Source organism: Cynocephalus volans, chromosome 9, assembly GCF_027409185.1.
Source record: "Cynocephalus volans isolate mCynVol1 chromosome 9, mCynVol1.pri, whole genome shotgun sequence".
NCBI lineage: Eukaryota > Metazoa > Chordata > Mammalia > Dermoptera > Cynocephalidae > Cynocephalus > Cynocephalus volans.
The window spans coordinates 70673054-70691765 of record NC_084468.1 but is presented as its reverse complement, the minus strand read 5'-3'; the positions used below and the strand labels follow the sequence as shown (position 1 = coordinate 70691765).

Sequence of the window (18712 nt, the reverse complement as noted above, 5' to 3'; positions counted from 1 at the left end):
AAATAAAATTGAAGATTAGTATCATTTACTTTTTAAAATAAGAAACAAACATACTATCTGGACCACAAAATTGCCAGAATAATGGTTTAGCTTTAGTCTGTCTCTAAGTTTTCATAAAATCTCCTTCTGATTGGAGATCAAACTCAGAGTGGTATGAACAGCTGGTGATATCTATTGAGGTTAATTACCATTTAAGAAATTGATAAAATTTCATATAAACATAAAATTTACACATAAATATAATTTATAAAATTTCATATATACATATAAGTATTCTCTTTATCATAGTTTATATTAGCCAGCAATTCTCAGTTAAAACATTCTCAAGAGATAGTATGTGTTGATTTAAAAATATATTTCTTTTCATTTAACTATTAATAATTGATTCATATACTTTAACAGAAATGTCATCAGAATATGAGTCTCAAAAATTTTTGATCACTTACCTCCCCATGTATATAATTCTTTGTAAATTAAATACACATGCTATTGAAAAAGAATATTAAATACCAGTACAGCTTAATTTCTTTCTTAATTTTATAAACAAAACAAGAATAAAGAACAATTCTAACAGATCTGAGTGGGAAGTATGGAAGTAGGAGACAGATGAGGAATGAGGGTAAGAAATCTCTAAAGGTCATTAAAGGTTCTGCTTTACAGATAGGAGATTAGTAATCTGCTTTTGGTTAGTGACACTATTACTATAAATTATAAAAGAGACCTCATAATTTCAGTATATAAGTCCATTTTCTGCTGCCTACAACAGAATACCTGCAACTGGGTAATTTATAAAGAAACAAAATTTATTTCTTACAGTTCAGAGGCTGGTAAGTCCACAGTCCAGGGGCTGCATCTGGTGAGGGCTTTCTTCTTGGTGGTGTCACATGGTGAGAATGGCCAATCCAGTCACAAGGGCAAAGTCCTCACAATCTAATCACCTTTTAAAGGTCCACCCTTTCAAATACCATAATTGGATTTCCCAACCTCTTAATACTGTTACAGTGGAGATTAAGTTTCCAATACGTGATCTTTCAGGGGACACTCTGACCCATAGCATTTAGTAACTGAAAAAGTCCTTACACTAGCATGAAAAGTTACTTACTTTTTTAAGAAACGCAGATGGCACCACAGTATCCAAGGCATTGTCTGTAGCACATAAGTAAGTGATTCCATCAATAAAGAGAGTATGGTAGACACAGCTTTGAAAAGAATACATTTATTTACATGATAATATTGAAAAAATTAAGTACCCACACAGAGAATTTAACTTCATTTTTCCAGTTCTTATTAGTAGTATAAAAGTCATATAGGTAACTTTTTATAATCAGAATAATTGGAAGATCTTTCATATATTTGAAAAAATAAATTATGTTAAATCAAAAGTCTATAAAATTTGAGTATGTATTTAAACGGTATAAATAAAAACAAAGAGAAAATGAATAATCTGAATATATATATATATTTGAAATGGGTTTAATAGAGTCATTCATATTCCAAGACTGAATCAAGATTCTGACCAAATAGAAAAGGCTATGTTCACTGATTTTTACTATCTGTATAATTTTAGGTAGACATATTTAATTTTGGCACTTCTTGGCTTTATGTTATGATACATTAGATTTTAAAAGTTGTAAACTGCCAATACCAAATATTCTGGAGAACAGGATGAGTTGAGGAGGAGGGAATTAAACTCACCATCTCATGCTAAAGTGTCCCTTATACTTACCTCTCCAACTTCTAGACATTTTCTGCTTTCTCAGAGTCACATATTAGCAGGAAATGGAAAATGCCTCCATCAATTACTACTCAACAATTCCGAAAATGTAGGGATATGGCAACAAAAATAGTTGTTTGGTGCCTAGAATTTAGTTTTGTTTTTTTTAAATACTATCTGCAAGTGGTTAGCAAGCAACAGACCTGGTCAAATGCTAAATTGGATATACATGAGAAGAAGGAATCTCAGAAACAGGTAGAAAAGATAATCCTAGAGGCAGAAAATTTAAAGTGTGTACCCTCTCAACATGAATCCTTCATATCATATCATGAATACAATGCACTAAAATATTTTTAATAATGATATTGATTGATACACATAATCTTCACTTGGAAAGTATTTTTATTTCTAAATTTGGAGGAGTCTGTTCTGAAAAAGAGTTCCTAATTCTACCATCTATTTGAAAGTTACATGTGATTTGAAGTAAATTAATATGAAAAGGAGAGCTATTTTAAATTTATACTCAGTATGTTATAAGGAACATTCAGAAACAATCTTTAATGTTAAAATATCCTTGAACATCTAAAGCCAGGATATTCGCTAACTGACAACAGCAAGGTGAAGAAAAGTGTGTATGATACACTACCATTTCTCCATCATTCTCATATACCACTGTAAGAGAAGTATAAATATGTATGTATTCTGTAATGTGCTCTTACAGAAAGTGTTTCTTATGGAAAAAAAAAAATGATAAACCAAAACTTGTTCAAAATGGTTACCTATATATGGGGAGAGAGCAGTGCAAAGAGGAAAGGAATGAAAATTAGATTTCTAGAAGGAAACTTGCTTTGTAGATTTGACTTTGGAACCATATGTTTTACATAATTACAAAATGTTAGTAAGTCAAACTTTTAAAAAGAGTAATCAATAAAAATCAAAAACAAAATGGAAAAAATGACTTTGTACCCAGTAACCCAGGCAAGAGATGACGGTGGCTTGGTTACTATTTGGAAGGAAAAGGCAAGGGGATTTGCTGATGGATGGAATTTGGATATAAAAGAGAAAAAAGTCAAGGACAACAAAGGTTTTAGGCCTGAGGATCTGGAAAGGTGACATATGGAAGACTACAGGAGGAGGCTTGGTTTTGGACATGTTTTATATACATATTAGACATCCAAGCAGAGATGTGGAACAGGCAATTGGACATATGAGTCTGGCGTTCGGGGAAGAGGTCTTCAAAAAACTCAAATTAGAATGTACAATATAGCAAATAGCAAATGAGGGAAGTGTCCCCTTTTTTTTTTTTTTTTTAAAAGATGACCGGTAAGGGGATCTCAACCCTTGGCTTGGTGTTGTCAGCACCACGCTCAGCCAGTGAGCAAACCGGCCATCCCTATATAGGATCCGAACCCGTGGCCTTGGTGTTATCAGCACCGCACTCTACCGAGTGAGCCACGGGCCGGCCTAGAAGTGTCTCCTTTTGAATCATTTCAGCGAATATGTGAAAACACAACTAGATTAACACCATTTTGCAATCCCCAATAAATTAATGGCTCTAGGGCCTACCAATGAGCATTGATGACTACTAACATCTCAAAAGATATCAGATATTATGTGCCATCTGATGAAAAAACACCTATAGTCTTGCCAAAGGGATTAAGCCTCTAGATCTACCTGCTTGGAACATAGCGAATTGTATTTTGAGTATGCAATTAGCAAACCTAGACTGTGGGAAACTATAGGTTCTTCAACAATAAACAGTAAGAAAAGGAAAGGGATGGAAGGGAAACATGGTTTAAAGAGACTTCAAAGACATCAAATTAAAAAATGGGCAGTACTGGGCTGTCATGTGAGGATGCATATTTAGGTGCTGAAGCAATGAAGAAACAGGATGTTGGGAGGGGGTTGATTTTGTGGGGAGGGAGGAAGCAGTGAATGGGATAGGACACATGGTAGTGAGTTTTCCGGGTAGATGGCAGGGTTCTGGTTTTTTTTTTGGCTTAGGTGGTAGTTGCCATTGAGGGGAGTCCCACGTAATACTTCACAAAGCTATACATTTGTTTGATGTGGTTTTTTCTATCTCTGTTTTACTTTATGATAAAAAGGTAAAAAAAAAAAATCCTACTCTTAAGAAAAATGAAGAGCCTAAAATTAATAGAACCTCTCTTTTTCTTCATGTTCCTTTACTGGCAAATGTTTTCAAGATTGGTTTAGGCCATAACATTTAATGTCCCAAGTAAAGTTTAAGAGTGATGGCCACTATTCTTGGTCTTATTAAAGACATTTTAAAGTAGAAGTTTCCTTTTTTATTAATGAAATGTTTTGGGTATACCAAAAATGAGTGGAGAATAAGATAACAAGAACAATTTTAGACCCACCACCCAGTTAAAACGTTACAGATACTATTAATATCCCCTGTATACCCTTCCTCAATTTCATTCTTTTCCCTTCCCTCTGCAGAGGTAATCACTATCTTGATTTTGGTGTTTATCATTTCCATTCATGATTTTATGTTTTTACATATATACATTCTCCTTTCTGAGGGTTCAATCAAGAGTATGTGCAAGTAGTATTTTTTTTCTAATGTCATCAATGGAATTGTTACCTGATCACTGTTAAAAAGCTGACTTGTATTAGAACATACCTTACCTTCCCAGCTGAATTATGGTCTTTGGTTCAGCTTTAAGAAGCACCAGTCTAAGCACTTTTGCCACTGTTTCCTAAAAATAAATTGTCAGCATTTATTTTGTAGAAGATTGTGGTGTCTTTCATTATTCCCCTTCTAAATTTACCAATGTTCTGATTAGTTTATTAAGGAAAAACTATTTACTAGTAGAACTAATGGCTGGTGATTCAAATGTATGGTAAGAGGCAAGTAATCATGAAATATGCATATGAATCTGAAGGAAAATATTAAAATCATATAAGTATATGAAGGTACTTCAAGAAGTTCATGGAAAAATAGAATTAAAATAAGAATTTTTCCACGAACTTTTTGAAATGCTCTCATACACATAGTATATGTATATGCATATAAGTGTGCAAATATAGGTTGCACCAGCTAATCTTATTTTTACAGTCACATATATATGGCTTCAAGGCTGGGAAGCACTATCTAATCAAATGTCTTTTCAGTGACTATTAGTCACTGAAACTATAGATAAAATGTTAATGAATTAAAGATATTTAGCTCCTGGGGCTGGCTGGTTAGCTCACTTGGTATAGTGTAGTGCTGACAACACCAAGGTCAAGGGTTCAGATTGCCATACCAACTAGCCACCAAAAAAAAAAAAAAAAAAAAAAAGAATATTATAAAGATATTTAGTTCTTATTCTCTGAATACCCTAAACAGTCTTCTATACCTTTTTTTAAGATAAAATTTTTTATTCACTATTGTTCACTGATCTCTTTCTAAAACAAACAATTGCCAAGAACTCTTAAACCTGTTTTTTATAAGGCTCATTCTTTGGGGGAAAACTTGCAAGATACTATGATTACCCAGAATACCTTAAATATAGTCAATTATATGGGATCCCATTAATTTACTTTAGAAGTGTGAAAGGAATCTGAAAGTTACCTAAGATGCCTTGAATACCAACTTAATTAAGTTGAATACCTCTCAATTAACTTTTCCATTTTCACAAAATGACCCTTGAAATAAAAACTTATGGAAGGGTAAAGCTTATTAATGCTAGAAAGTAAAATCTAAAACTCTTGGTATTCCCTGAAAAGTCCAGGTGGTATTTTCTAGGAAAGGCTTTCCTAAGAAACTTGAAAAATTAAAGGGACACATAAACTTTCAATTGTATTGGAACATATCCCCAAGAAATACTTTCCCCAAGTGTCGCTTTTAGAATATATAAATAATGATATCATACTAAAATCTGAAACAAAACAAATGGCAATATGAGGTAGTAAACTGAGAGACACAATGGGTTCTAAATGTGTTTCTGGAATTAATGTGCTGCATGACATAAGACAGTGACTTGTCTGGGTCTGTCTGTTTCCTGTGGGAAGAATGAAGAGATCAGGCAGGGCCGGCCCCGTGGCTCACTCAGGAGAGTGCGGTGCTGGTAGCACCGAGGCCGCAGTTTCGGATCCTATATAGGGATGGCTGGTGTGCTCACTGGCTGAGCGTGGTGCAGACAACACAGTGCCGAGGGTTGCAATCCTCTTACCAGTCATTGGGCAGATGATCTCTAGGATCCTGTCCAGCTCCAAGCAGTTGATTAGATCTCATGATTAAGCTTTGGCACTAACATTTTTCAAATGAATATAAATTTTTTGTAACATTAATCCTTGGCATTGAGGGAGGATGTGAAACTTCTTTCCTTCCAATCTGAATTGGTCCTGAAAGCTCCCTGCCATCCTTTTTCTCCTCCACGGTCAGCTTTCTGCCAGCAGTCATTCCAAACCTTTAATTCTCTCCTCCAATTGTATACTGCTCCACCTTCCTGTATGCTACACAGAGAGGCCACTTGGCTTAAGAAAGCCTTCAACTTCTTCTCTTTCCCTCCGTCGTTAACTAATTAAACACTTATTGAGAACCTGCTATGTAGTAGGCATTGTATACTAGGAAGACAGAGATCCTGTTCTGAAGTTTGATGGCAGAGACAGGTAAGTAAAAGAACATTCCAATTCAGCCTGGTAAATAGTTTGGTAGAGGGATGCAAATTAGCCAGGGCAGAGAAGGCTTCAAAGACGAATTGAGAAAAGTGCTTTCCAGGCAGAGAGAACAGGATATGCAAGCGGAAACCTTGGTGAGACTGGAGAACAGCATGAAGTTTGGGATAGCTGGAGGACAGATGGATATATTGGGAAGGGAAGAAGATAATCATGGAAAAACCATTCCAGGGAGGGCCTTGAATGCCATGCTAATAAGGAGTATGGGCTTTATTCTGGATGAACTCAGGAGCCACCAAATGGTTTTAAGTAAGGAAGTGACATGATCATATTTGCTTGTAGTAACAATCACTTGAGCAGCAGTGTGGAAGCTGATTTTGAACATGACAAGACTGAAGTCTCGGAGGTTAGAGTTAGAAGGCATTTTCAGTAAACTTGGTGAGAAGTAATTAGGGTCTGGATGAAGACATGGTTCAGAAACAAAGAGAAGATTCAAGATATATTCAGGAGGTACAACTGCTAGAACTGGGTGATGAATAAACAGATGCAAAGGTGGAGATGAGGGAAAAACTGAAGGTGACTGTTCCAGCTTGAACAGCTCAGAACTACTTAGTGAGATTAGAAATACACAAGGAGGAATCTGTTAGAAAAGATAATTTAGTTCTTGGACATGATATGTTTGAATTTCTATTAGGCAATAGATTTCTCAGAAGGAGACCAAGTCACGTCTCTATATCTACACTCCATCCTTTCCCCAAAGGAAGAGGGTACTCTTTTGATCCAAGGCTCATATCTCTACTGCCACATTGGATTCCATCCCTCTGTGTCCCTTCAGGCCTTCCTCCACCAATAGCAATAGCCCTCTCTTCTCTTCTATCTTCAACCTCTTCTTTCCATTAAACTAACATACATGTGAAAATTTTCCCTATATTAAAAAATGAGGCTCCTTCCTGGACTATGCTTCTTCTAGCTTCCACTCTATCTCATTCCCTTTCTAAATTTTTGAAAGAACAGTCTAACCTCACTTGCCCTACTTCCTTATCTCCTGCTCACTTGGTCTAAAGCAGTCTGGCTTCTGCCTCTACCGCTTCTCCCAAACTGCTCACAGTACGATCAATCATCTTCCCATCGTCAAATCCAATGCACACCTTTTAGTTCTTGCTCATCTTTTTGGGGGACATGAGACATTCTTATAACTTTCTTCTCTTGGTTTTTAGGACACCACTGCTCTCATTTGGTGACCCACCTCTGTACTCTCTTCTTAAACAGTGTTCTGCCATTTGGCTCTCCTACCTTCTCACCCTCTATACATTTCCTGGGCAGTCTTACTCACTTCTACTATTTTCAGTGCTAATCCTGACTAACATTCATTACCTAGTGGACATTTTTCTTTTTTTAACTTTAAACCTTTTGGAAATAAGGAGAAATAAATACACGAATAGATTGGCTATTTCTAACAGGCAATAAAATTCGACATGTTCCAAACTGTACTCTTTTCCCCTGCATTCCCTGTGAGTCCCTCCTCCCAATCCTGCTCTTCTTTCTATATTCTCTTTGTTGTTTAATGCCACCAAAGAAAAAATTTTGAGAATCATCCTACACATGGCTTCGTCCAGTATCCCACATATTTAACCAGTTACTAACTCCTGAGGATTAGTTTTACAGTCTCCTTAGGATCTGCCCCCTTCTTTCCATCTGTGCCTCAGCTCAGGCCCTTAGATATCTTACTATAAATACAAACTATAACAATACCATCCTAACTGGTTGTCTCCTTTCCAATTTACCGTCCATATTGTAACCAGACCACGTTTTCCAGAGGGTGAATCAGATCTTGCCATCCTTCTGTTTATCAATCTTTAATTGCTCTCCCGTTTCTCTAGGATAAGAAAACAACTGTATAGAGGAACCTCATGAACCATCCTCTGCCTCCTCTCCAGCTCCCATACACTGCGACCCTGTGCTCTAGCCATACTGAGGGTTTTGGGAATCCCCAAACACACCGTGCTGTTCCCTCTAGACGGAGCTCTCATTCTCCATTCCTGGGCCAGGCTGAGGCTAATTCTTATAACATTTATAAGCCAAACATCCTAATCTGTGGTCTAATCACCTCCTCCGTGGTCTGCGGGCAGTCACCCATCCTGAGTGCTACGGGAACACGCACAACCTACCTCCAGTGAAATACTTTTTACACCCCAGGACAACTGTGCACAGCTCCCGCCTGGGACTCGCGGCCTCTCGAGGGGCGGGGCCTCGAGGCCCCGGAGCCAGTTCCAGGCCACCCAGCAGCGCAGCGGCCTGCGAGGCGGCCCGGTGGGCGCCCCCCTCGAAGAGCGGAACCCGCGGAGGCGGAGGCGCAGGCCCCAACCAGGAGGTACCTGATAGGAGCCGCCGGACAGGGCCAGCTCAGCCAGGACCACTCGGCCATTAGCAATGCAGCTGTAGGTGATCGTCATAACGGTCGGAACAGTGAAGGAATGGCTCCTGCCGCACCTAACCGCCCGCGACAGCCTCGGGGCGGAGCTCCGGGGAGGGCGGTGCCTGCGCAGGCGCGAGAGCGATTGATTGGCAGGGAGAGCGGCGGGGCCATCTGTGACCTGAGCTGAGCCTGTGACGAGCCGGGGCGGGGTCTTTGATAAAACCAGCTTGGGTAGGTTGAAGCCTTTCTCCTTCGTGGTCTATCTTAAGATCATTTGTTTGAGACCAGTTTTACTTCACAGTGCTTTCTGCTTGTGATTCATTCGCAATCCAGGGCATGTAAAATGTAGACCTTGCTTTAAGATAAAATGAATTTATTAATTCAGCAAGCATTAGTTGAACTCCAAAGTGTTAAGTGACCTAGATTCTTGGGTCTGCACAGACGTCGGCCCCCTGGCCCTGATTTTGTACACAGTCTAGTAGTGGTTGCAGAGGCACGTGCGGACATACGCTAATCTCAGGTGATATGTGTGTGCTATGATGAAAAGACTAAAGAAGTGTTGTGGAAGCTGGGGTGGAGGCAGCTAATTCTTCTTGCGGGGAGAGAGCAAAACTTTCAAGTCACTGTCCGACTTTGTGGACAAAAAGATGGGTTGGCCTTCTCTAAGTGGGGAGGAAAGAAAGATAGGACAGCCTAGGCAGAAGAACAGCTTCTGTAAAGGCTTGACAGAAGTAGATGGGTTTGGGAAATGGGTGTAAGTCAGTGTGTCAGAGAAAAGGGAACGGGAGAGTGGGTAGGAGATGAGCGTGGTAGGAGTGGTAGAATGACTTTCGCTATCCTTGACCTGGGGTGCCTTGACAATAGATCTACCTATGCCCCAGCTATCACAGTGCAGGGTATATACCCAAAGGAAATGCAATCAAAATATCAAAGACACCTGCACTCCCATATCATCGCAACACTATTCACAATAGCTAAGAGATGGAATCAACCTAAATGCCCCTCAATGGATGCACGGATAAGAAAACTCCTATATATACACAGTGGAATACTACTCAGCTATAAAAGGAAATATCCTATCATTTGCAGCAACATGGATGGAACTGGAAACCATCATGCTGTTAAGTAAGTCAGGCACAGAAAGACAAATAGGGCATGATCTCACTCATGTGGATCCAAAAAAAAAAAAAAAAAACCCAAAGTAGTTCTCATAAAAGCAGAGTAAAATAATGGTCAGCAGAGGCCGGGAGGGGAGAGGAGTAGGGGAGAGAACAGGGGGTGGACTAAGGGGTACAAAAAACTATGTTATCTACCTTAAGTGAATCATTGTGCAGTATATGCATGTATTGAGACAACACACTGTACCCCCACAAGAATGTGCAAGTAAATGTTAAAATTAAAAAAAAGAATTTTTTAAAGTGTGAGCGCAAATAAGCTTATATGTTTTCATTATTAAGCTATGTGGTAGAGTGGAAGAGCATGGCCTTTGAACTCAGACAAACTTGGATTCAAATTTTAAAATAAAAATTTAAATTTATTTCAAATAGGTATTGCCATTTACTCTGTGCCTTTACTGAACTTAACCTTTCTGAGACTCAGTTTCCTAATCTATGGAATGGGGATAGTTGTCAAGTTTAAATGAAGTAATTATGCAAAATACTAGCATTCAGTAGATATGTAATTGCAATTCTTATCATGATAAATACATTAATGAGAATTACTTTCTTGTTTCTCATGGTATAACCTTAAAGGAAAGACGGTCACTGTCCTTCTGGAGTGCCTGACAGGAGGTGAAAACAGTCAATTCAGTTTGTTTTCACCCAGTGCAATCGAATTGGATTTGACAAGGAAGCGGCAAAACTGGCCGAGACTGAGAAAAGTGCTTTGTTGAATCATCTATCCCTCTACATAAAGAAACTCTTGAATCAGTGTGTCTTACCAGCTTAGATATAATGTGTATGTTACAGGCAGGGTGACTGGTCACATTACTTATATATGGGAAAATGAAATATGTCAGTTCTGAGGTAATGCTTTGGTGTGTTCTTTTTCTTTTTATTGTTCTGTTCTTGTTTACAGTAAAAATAAGCTGAATAAACTTAGCTACACCATAGTGCCCCTTCTGTTTAGTAAATAGCGGAGCTGAAAGCAACCAGGCAAAGAAATCAGGAGCTGTAGTAATGACAAGAAGAACTGATAGTTGGAGAGGTGTTTATGGGATCTCCCCATCTTGGTCTCACTTTGTCATATTAAAACAATCCTGTGGAGCAGGTGTGTTGGGTTCACTTTGCACAGTCCACATATTCAGGCTTATAGCAATGCAAAACAATTTACAAGTCCAAATCTCCTTCTTTTGTACCCTTTTCTTCTGCCTGCTTAGTGCACAGCAGTCAGACAAACTTGGATTCAAGTATAGGTATTGCCATTTACTCTGTGCATTTACTGTAACTTAACCTTTGTGAGACTCAGTTTCCTAATCTGTAAAATGTGGATAGTTGTCAAGTTTAGATGAAGGTTCCAAATCTTTAATCCTCTCCTGCAACTGCATGCTATCCCACCCCCTGCCACTTTCTGCTTCCTGCAGGCTGTATTCTACCTGATATCTGAAGCTTCCTCTAGTCAATGCCAGGTTTCCTCAGTTAACTCAGGAGTTCCCCCTTCCCTCCTTTCTCCATGGGGTGGCGTCTCTGTGTATAGGGAACTTGGTGGAGGGGAAGGATCATTTGGTTCATGACCTCCATCCTTACAAGGTGGCATGTGCTGCTAATGTTTGTTTTCTGTCTGTCTCTGGTCATCAGTTCATGTACTCCACTTGGAACCTCAGAGCCCCTTTAGGTGCTCTGGTTTTCTCTCAGCCCTTTTTGTGGCCCTGTTGGGGTGAGGCATACTTTCTGTTGCTGTCTCATGCCATTCTGAGGCTCTCAGATGCATGAGACTCTCACACCATGCTGCTGTTCCTCCTGTTGTGCTGTGTCACTCTGCTGTCGTGGGGAGCAGCTCTTAGGCCTCACCTCACCCAGAAAGCAAGCCCTTGGATTCCCCATTTATAGGGAGTCTTCTTATCACCATGCTCTGTCACTAATTGAAGGGCTTCCTTCTGACTCTCTGCCCTCCTCTGGCTGTGAAATTCTGAGTGGAGGAAACTCTGACCACCCTAGGCATTCTCAGTTTATGCCATGAACATTGGCTTCTGCTGCCCCAAAACTTTTCTTTCTGTATACTCTCTCTTCAGGGAGTTTCCCAAATATATTTTGAAACCTTTAAGATCTGAGAATCTTTTCCTTCTTTCCCTCCTTTTCCTCTGTCTGTCTCTCCTCCTCCTCCAAGTTCTTCATTCTCTGTTTTTGTGTAAAAGGGAATAAGTGAGAATAAAAGACACAGCAGGTTTCCCTCGAATGGCAGTGTGAAGGCAGAATGGCTTGAGCTAGATCTCAGGCAGTTTTTTGTCTAGAGATTTTTAAAATCAAAATTCTGATATGACTTCTGGTCAAGATGGTGGAATACATGCTCTCCAGCATCACTCTCTCCCACAAATCAACCAATTTACAACTAATAAAAAGCAATGACAGCCAAGCTGGGGCTGCTAGAGCTCAGGGAAGAGGAGGAGACACCTACAAAGTTCATGAAGGTGGGAGAAGCCATGATGAGAGAAAGAAAAAATCACTCCAACCATTTCAAATCCAGGCTGCTTCCAGGCTGGAGCTGCTGAGTGCATGGAGCAGGAGCCGGCAAAAACCCAAGATGTGCCGTTTGGATGAAGTTGCTTGGAGGTGGCAGGGGAGAAGACGGCCTTGGTGGCCCCCAGGACAGCAAGACCACTAATAGGGCTCCTGTGGACCCACATAGGACCAAGAAGCCACATCAACTGAAAAAAAGGAGCCATTCAGAGGCCAGTGAGTCATCACAAGGGACTGGCACACTGCCAGTCCCATGAAAAGTGTTTGGAGCACAGGTGGTAGGGGAGATGGGCCCACTGGGGGAACACTGAGGCACAGCAAGGACAGCTGATATGCACCCCAGTCAGCTGAGGACCACTCAGAGGAGACTGGTCAGGAATATAGAATTGCATAGGGTACAATTTGATGAAAAGACTCAGGCCCAGACCAGAGTTTCTACACAACCCAGGTGCACTGGATTGCATGAGAGCTGGAAGTACCTATAAAGCCAATAATTAAACCCTTAGTTGCACAAAAAGCCTTCCCTAGGGAAGCAGCAGTGAAGCAGCAATTTAGCTCAACCACAGAGCTCAAGTACTGGTCCCTACAGGAAGTTTCCCTATTTTAGAAGTAAGCAAAGGACAACAAATTAGTTCCAGCCCTGAGTTTGAGTGGGGGGAACAAATAATCCAACAGAGAACTGAAAGAAAAATCAAAGTACCCGCAACCAGAGACAAAGTTTGATTTTAACAAAGTAAAGGTCTCATTTCACCAAAGAACCCCTATAACATCTATAAACTGGAAGTCCCCTAGGCTAACAAGCCAGAAAGGGGGGAGGTCTGGGGGCCTCAGCAATGCCCCGGACACCCTCGAAAAGTCCCTAGGGTGGGGAGCCTCAGTCCTTGGCCACACCCCCAAACACACGCAGCCAGCCTAGTGACAACCACCAGGCCTCAACAAGAAGAGCCCTGGATTTTGGAGCTGGAGTGGTGGGGGGTGAGGGCTTTTGCCACACACCCTTGACATCTGCACCCAGCCTGGCAATGACCAGGCCACCACTGGAAGCCTCCTGGTCTCCCCTGTGGGAATGAGGGGGGTGCCACAGGCCTCAATCCCGCTCCTTCTCCTTCCTCCTTCTTCCATACCATTTCCTTCCCCTTTCCCCTCTCCCCTGCCTCCCAACTCCCAACTGCTTCGCAACAACATCCTAGAATGTAAGAAAAAAAAAAAAAATAAAATTACATTTTCTTTAAAAAAAAAAAAAAAGCCACAGCAGGAAAGATAAAATATCACAGGTATTCCCACCTTTGTCTCGATAGTTTGACAGAATCTTGAGGGTGGAGCAGAAAGAGTGATGAGAAGCTGGATTCCTGGGAAGGAGAAATGGGACATTTCACTATTTATTTTTTTCACAACGTGCTTTTAGACCTCATGACTACTTACATCTACTGGCGAATCTACCCTCATTGCCTTTTAGAGGTTAGCTTCTCAGAAGGAAAAGTCACTCATTTTTGTAAATATTCCATGAGCTGGAGACTTTCAAACACTCACTAATTTGGGATGCTTCTTATTCAGTATTGAATTTCTCCTGTAAACAGCTGTTCTTTTACTTACTGTTGTTCTTCAAAATGAAAACGTTTTTGTAGTTTTTTTCTTATAGTGTGCAATCACTGTAAAAATGCAAACAATACAGCAGTAAAAGCCTCTCTATTTTTACCATTCCATAAAAATGCCACTGCAATAATCTGATTTATATTTGTCTTTTCTTTTTAATGCATTTTTATATTTAACACCAATGAAGACATACATACATATTTTTCTGAAATGTTTTTGTTTTGTTTTTTAAATTATAATATGTTGTTTTCTTTGACTACCATATATATTTAGAATATTTTCCTCTGAAGTTTATCATTTGATTTTTCTTTTTCTTTTAGCTGTCTGTTCTTTTGCAGACTTTGTTTCTTGCCTAGTCAGACATGTCAGTATTTTTTCTTATGAGGTTGGACCTTGGGGTCATGCTAGGCAATGCCTCCTTTTCTATCCCTGTATAAAAATGATGCTTGTTTTTCTTCTGTTGCTTTTGTCTGTTTGGTTGTGTTAATGCTTAAATCTTTAATCCACCTGGAACTTGATTTTGGGTTTTTGGGGGGAAGGAATTTGTGTCTTCCCAGATGGACATCCAGTTGTTTCCTACCACTTATTGAATACTCTGTCCTTTTCCCACTAATTTTAAATACTACTTTAGACTAAATTCCGCTATATACATTGTTAATTGGACTTTAGGATTTATATGCCTATTTCTGTGTTAATATCACAATGACTCAGTAATTGTAGCTCAAATTGCTTTAAATTTAAAGAATCGGAAAGAATTAATATATTTACAATATCAAGTCTTCCCATCTAGGAACATGGGTTGTCTATTTATTCTTTATGACTTCCTGTAAAAGCTCTGTAAGTTTTTTCATAAAAGTTTAACAGATTTTTGTTATGTTTATTCTGGGGTATTTTGGCTGCTCTTGTTAATGGAATTTGTTCTCCATTATGTTTTCAAACTGGCTAATACTGGCATGTAGAAAACCTATTGGCTATATTTAATTATTTTGCTTATAACCCTTGTTGCATTCTGTTGTAGTTTCCATAAGGCCAGGGGCCCATAGAGCACACAGAGCTTTGCTCAATGTGAACATGACTGGATACTGTTGCTGTCATATCAGCCTTCTCCACTACTCTGAGCAACCAGTAGAGAGGCACTTTGGGTAACAGTGATATTTGTGGAAACTGGATAATGATTCAAGGTAATGTAGTGGGAAGAGATTGAAGGGATTTAGGAGTGAGGCAGACCTGGACTTGAAGCCTGGACCTGACTTTGCCACTTTCTAGTTGTATAAGTTTGGCATCTCTGAACCACAATTTATTCCTCAGGCTTATCTCTGAACCTCATTTGTAAAATGAGCTAAAGCATAAAACATACTGTGACTGGCCCCAGGAGGTATTCCATAATGGATGGCTGTTATGATCATTATGATTTCATATTGTCACGTAACCAAATCTATTCAATCAGATGCACATTTAAGAAAGCATGGCCTGGCCTATATGAGGTACCTTTTTATACATTCAATGAACATATTCGAATCATCATTTAAGGTACATGTTACAGAAATTTAAAAAAATTTTTCCTTTTGAGAAATGCGTTATATATCAATCTCCACTCTCTAGCTTATAAGTTTCCTGAGAGCAGAGGCCAAGTATTACCAATCTTTTTATCCCCAGTACTTCACACAGTGGTGGATACAATTTAGATGGCTGCATTTCATAGTAGGAAGGACAATAATTTATTTAACCTTTCCCCTCCTATCTCCTTTTATTATTTTTTTGTTAATATAAAAGAGGTTGAATTCTCATGTTTGCTAGGAAGTGTAGCTAAATTTAAGATAGGATACATAGGTAGCAAATATCACTGAAGGCCACCCAAGTGTAGGTATTATACTACAGCTGGTTTTAAATCTAATTGCTGTGTCAGAGCCAGCAGAGGGAGCACAGAGCACAGCTATGAAGGAGAAAGCAGGCTACAGCCATGCTGGTGAAGAACTGAAAAGGCCACTCAGGGCTTTTACAGAAGGAAATGAGAGCTGGGAAGGTCATTCCTCATCTTCATTCTCATCTGCCTTTTTCTGTTTTGTAACTCATTCAACCTCAGGCCTGTTCTCATCTTTTCTTTTGTCCCTTGCTTTGCACCTTTCCACAGCCCTTCCTTTTCCTTTAGTTAGTTACACAAAGAGACCCACAAGTGCCATCTTGTTCTCTGTGCTGGTTTCTCTTTCGGCCAGCTCAGTTACTTAGCTCAGATTCAGAAGATGAACATTGGGGAAAAACGCTGAAGAGAGGAGACCTGATTTACTACCCTCACTGAATAAAGCCATTTGAGAGGACCAACGACTAGGAAAGAGGGCTGGGGTTGGTTCTTCTCTACATGAGAATTAAAGATGCAAACGAGAGTTGGACAGGAAGTGTTATAGGGAGAGGGCTTTGTCTTGCATAAGCAGATCTGTGGCAGGCAGAGAACCACACGTGATTTGTTTCCAACCATACAGAAGCTAATGTGGGCCAGAGTTTCTCAACTTTTTTCTGTGGAATACAGGATATAAATATGTATCTGTGAGAATAAGATTTGTGATCAAATAAGTGTGTGGAAGCTCTGGGTTTAAAAAATTGAACAGGTTTCTCTACTGTGGGAGTACTTAGATCCTGTAGTAGCCAAATTAATGTGGTTTGTGAATCTCCGATAGAAGGAGATATGATATGTGGAATTTCCCAAACTTATGTGGACCGAACCTTTTCAATATTTGGCATCTATGTGACAAGAGTTTTGGAAATTGCAGTTTGGAAGGTGCTGAAATAGATTTGTCTCATGTTTAAGAAATATTGGTAATTAAACCAGGAAATGCAGAAATGAAACACTTTCAAGAGAAAAGTGTTTTCTAAGGTTCCCTGTGGTTTCCCCATTCCCAGTGAGGTGTGGAGGGATGTGTGGGGTGGTGAAGAAAGACACTTCAGGGTCTTGCACGGAGCTTTTCTCATGTCCCTCACTACCCACCCTCCTCTGCCAGAGATTTTGATACTCTCCTCATTACCTCTTACCCATATTTGAGGATTTCTTGATTAGTGAGCCAACTGCTATAACTGGGAGTGATTGCATCTTTCATCTGTACTGGAGGAAAGAAAACAGTTGTAAACCATTTTCCTACAAGTCAAGTCAAAATTCACTGCCAGTTGTTTAAGATTTCTATTGTCTTCCCCAACCCCAATATCTCCCTAACTTTGACCTCCTTCTCCTTCTCACATTAACCACCTCCATGGCCAATTTAGTCTGCTCACTTATTTGAGATCACATTGTGCTGATTACAGGCTGGAAGCTTTTGCTTATATACACTTTCCCACATTCTCCTAATTCCTCTTTCATCTTTTACAATCCAGCTTAACTGCCCCGGGGACCTGCCAGGATCCTGAGGTATGGAGCCCGGGGAAGCCAAATCCAGACACAAGCAGGTAAAGAGTGCACTAAAAACACCATTTCCATGTGGGTAGTCCACCATAGCCACCACAATTGGCATGGCTGCCACAAAAGTGGCTAGTCTCTATAGCAGCAGTCACAGTCACCATGCAGATGGCACTCCAGACTCTTAATTGCATTGACACAAGGAGAGTCATCAATGGAGACTGAAAAAGAAAAAAAATGTCCTCTCTCTCTCCAAAGCACACTCTAGAGTAATAGAAGAAACATCTGATTTATGATAACAGGTGAAAACTTGATCACACCTCAGTCTCCATATTGGACAGATCATCTACACAACAAACTAACAGAGGAACAGTTAATCTATCAGATGGAGAGAACAAATCTATGGTTATTAGAGGGGGAGGGGGAACAGGAAGGGCAGAGATTAGATAAGAGGTATAAAGAATGAGTAAGATTTGTGACAATGAATATGCTAATAATAAATAAATAAATAAATAAAAAAGTAAAATCCAGCTTAAGTCTCACTTCCTTCAGAGGTCTCTGGTAATCCAATAGCCTACACTACTTATTTTTAACATTATAAGTTTTGTTTATTAATTGCACACAGCTGATTCTTTATTAACACATTTACTGAATTTCAAAGTTTATAAGTTAATTGGTTGGCATGTAGAACACATTTCTCTGCAGAAATTTTGAGTCAAGGTACATTTGCAATAAAAATAGTAGAAAACAATCTCTAGTAATTAAACAAATCAGTAACTCTGGTGATTAAACAAAACAGGGAATCAATAAGTCTGAATTACCTTAGTCTTATTTATCTTGCTGCTGGTGTTTAAGGAAGAGCAGCTTTAATTAAAGGAGGATGAAAAGGTGTTAGAAATTAGTGGGTATTCTCAATGGGCCCTATGGGGTAATTTCACAGAAGACATGGACTTTATGTTATGTCTTCATTACATCACAACTCCTAGTTCTTCATTTCCATGATGCTTGGATCTGGCTACCTGTGATTTGGATCATTTTTGTTTTCAAAAAGGTTGTGGAAGAATGTTAGCAAAAATGACAGAGTAAGGATCTCCAAAATTTTTCCTCCATAAGAGCAATGAAAAAACTGGCAAAACTTTTCAGAATTAACGTTTTTCAGAACTCTAGAAATTAACCAATGGCTTGCAATAACACAGGGATCATTTGTTCCCCCAGAATGGCTGAATCTCAGTAACAGTGAGTTCTGTGTCATTTTTAATTTGCCACAGTCTTGCCTTCCACTTTCCAGCTGTATAATAGCTTTAAAAAAA

At 39.5% G+C, this 18712-nt stretch overlaps 1 protein-coding gene across 1 annotated transcript in view; it reads right to left on the bottom strand.

Moving 5' to 3' along the window:
- The window catches only part of LOC134386637 (uncharacterized), a 38251-nt gene extending 29425 nt beyond the window's left edge, over positions 1-8826 (bottom strand). Inside the window, exons 1-3 of the mRNA XM_063108863.1 lie at positions 8713-8826; positions 4364-4434; positions 1103-1199 (exon numbers count right to left, since the gene is read on the bottom strand). Coding sequence (XP_062964933.1) covers positions 1103-1199; positions 4364-4434; positions 8713-8790 — 246 coding nt within the window. The 5' untranslated portion in view covers positions 8791-8826. The remainder of the gene's footprint in view (positions 1-1102; positions 1200-4363; positions 4435-8712) is intronic.
- Between the last annotated feature and the right edge of the window lie 9886 nt (positions 8827-18712).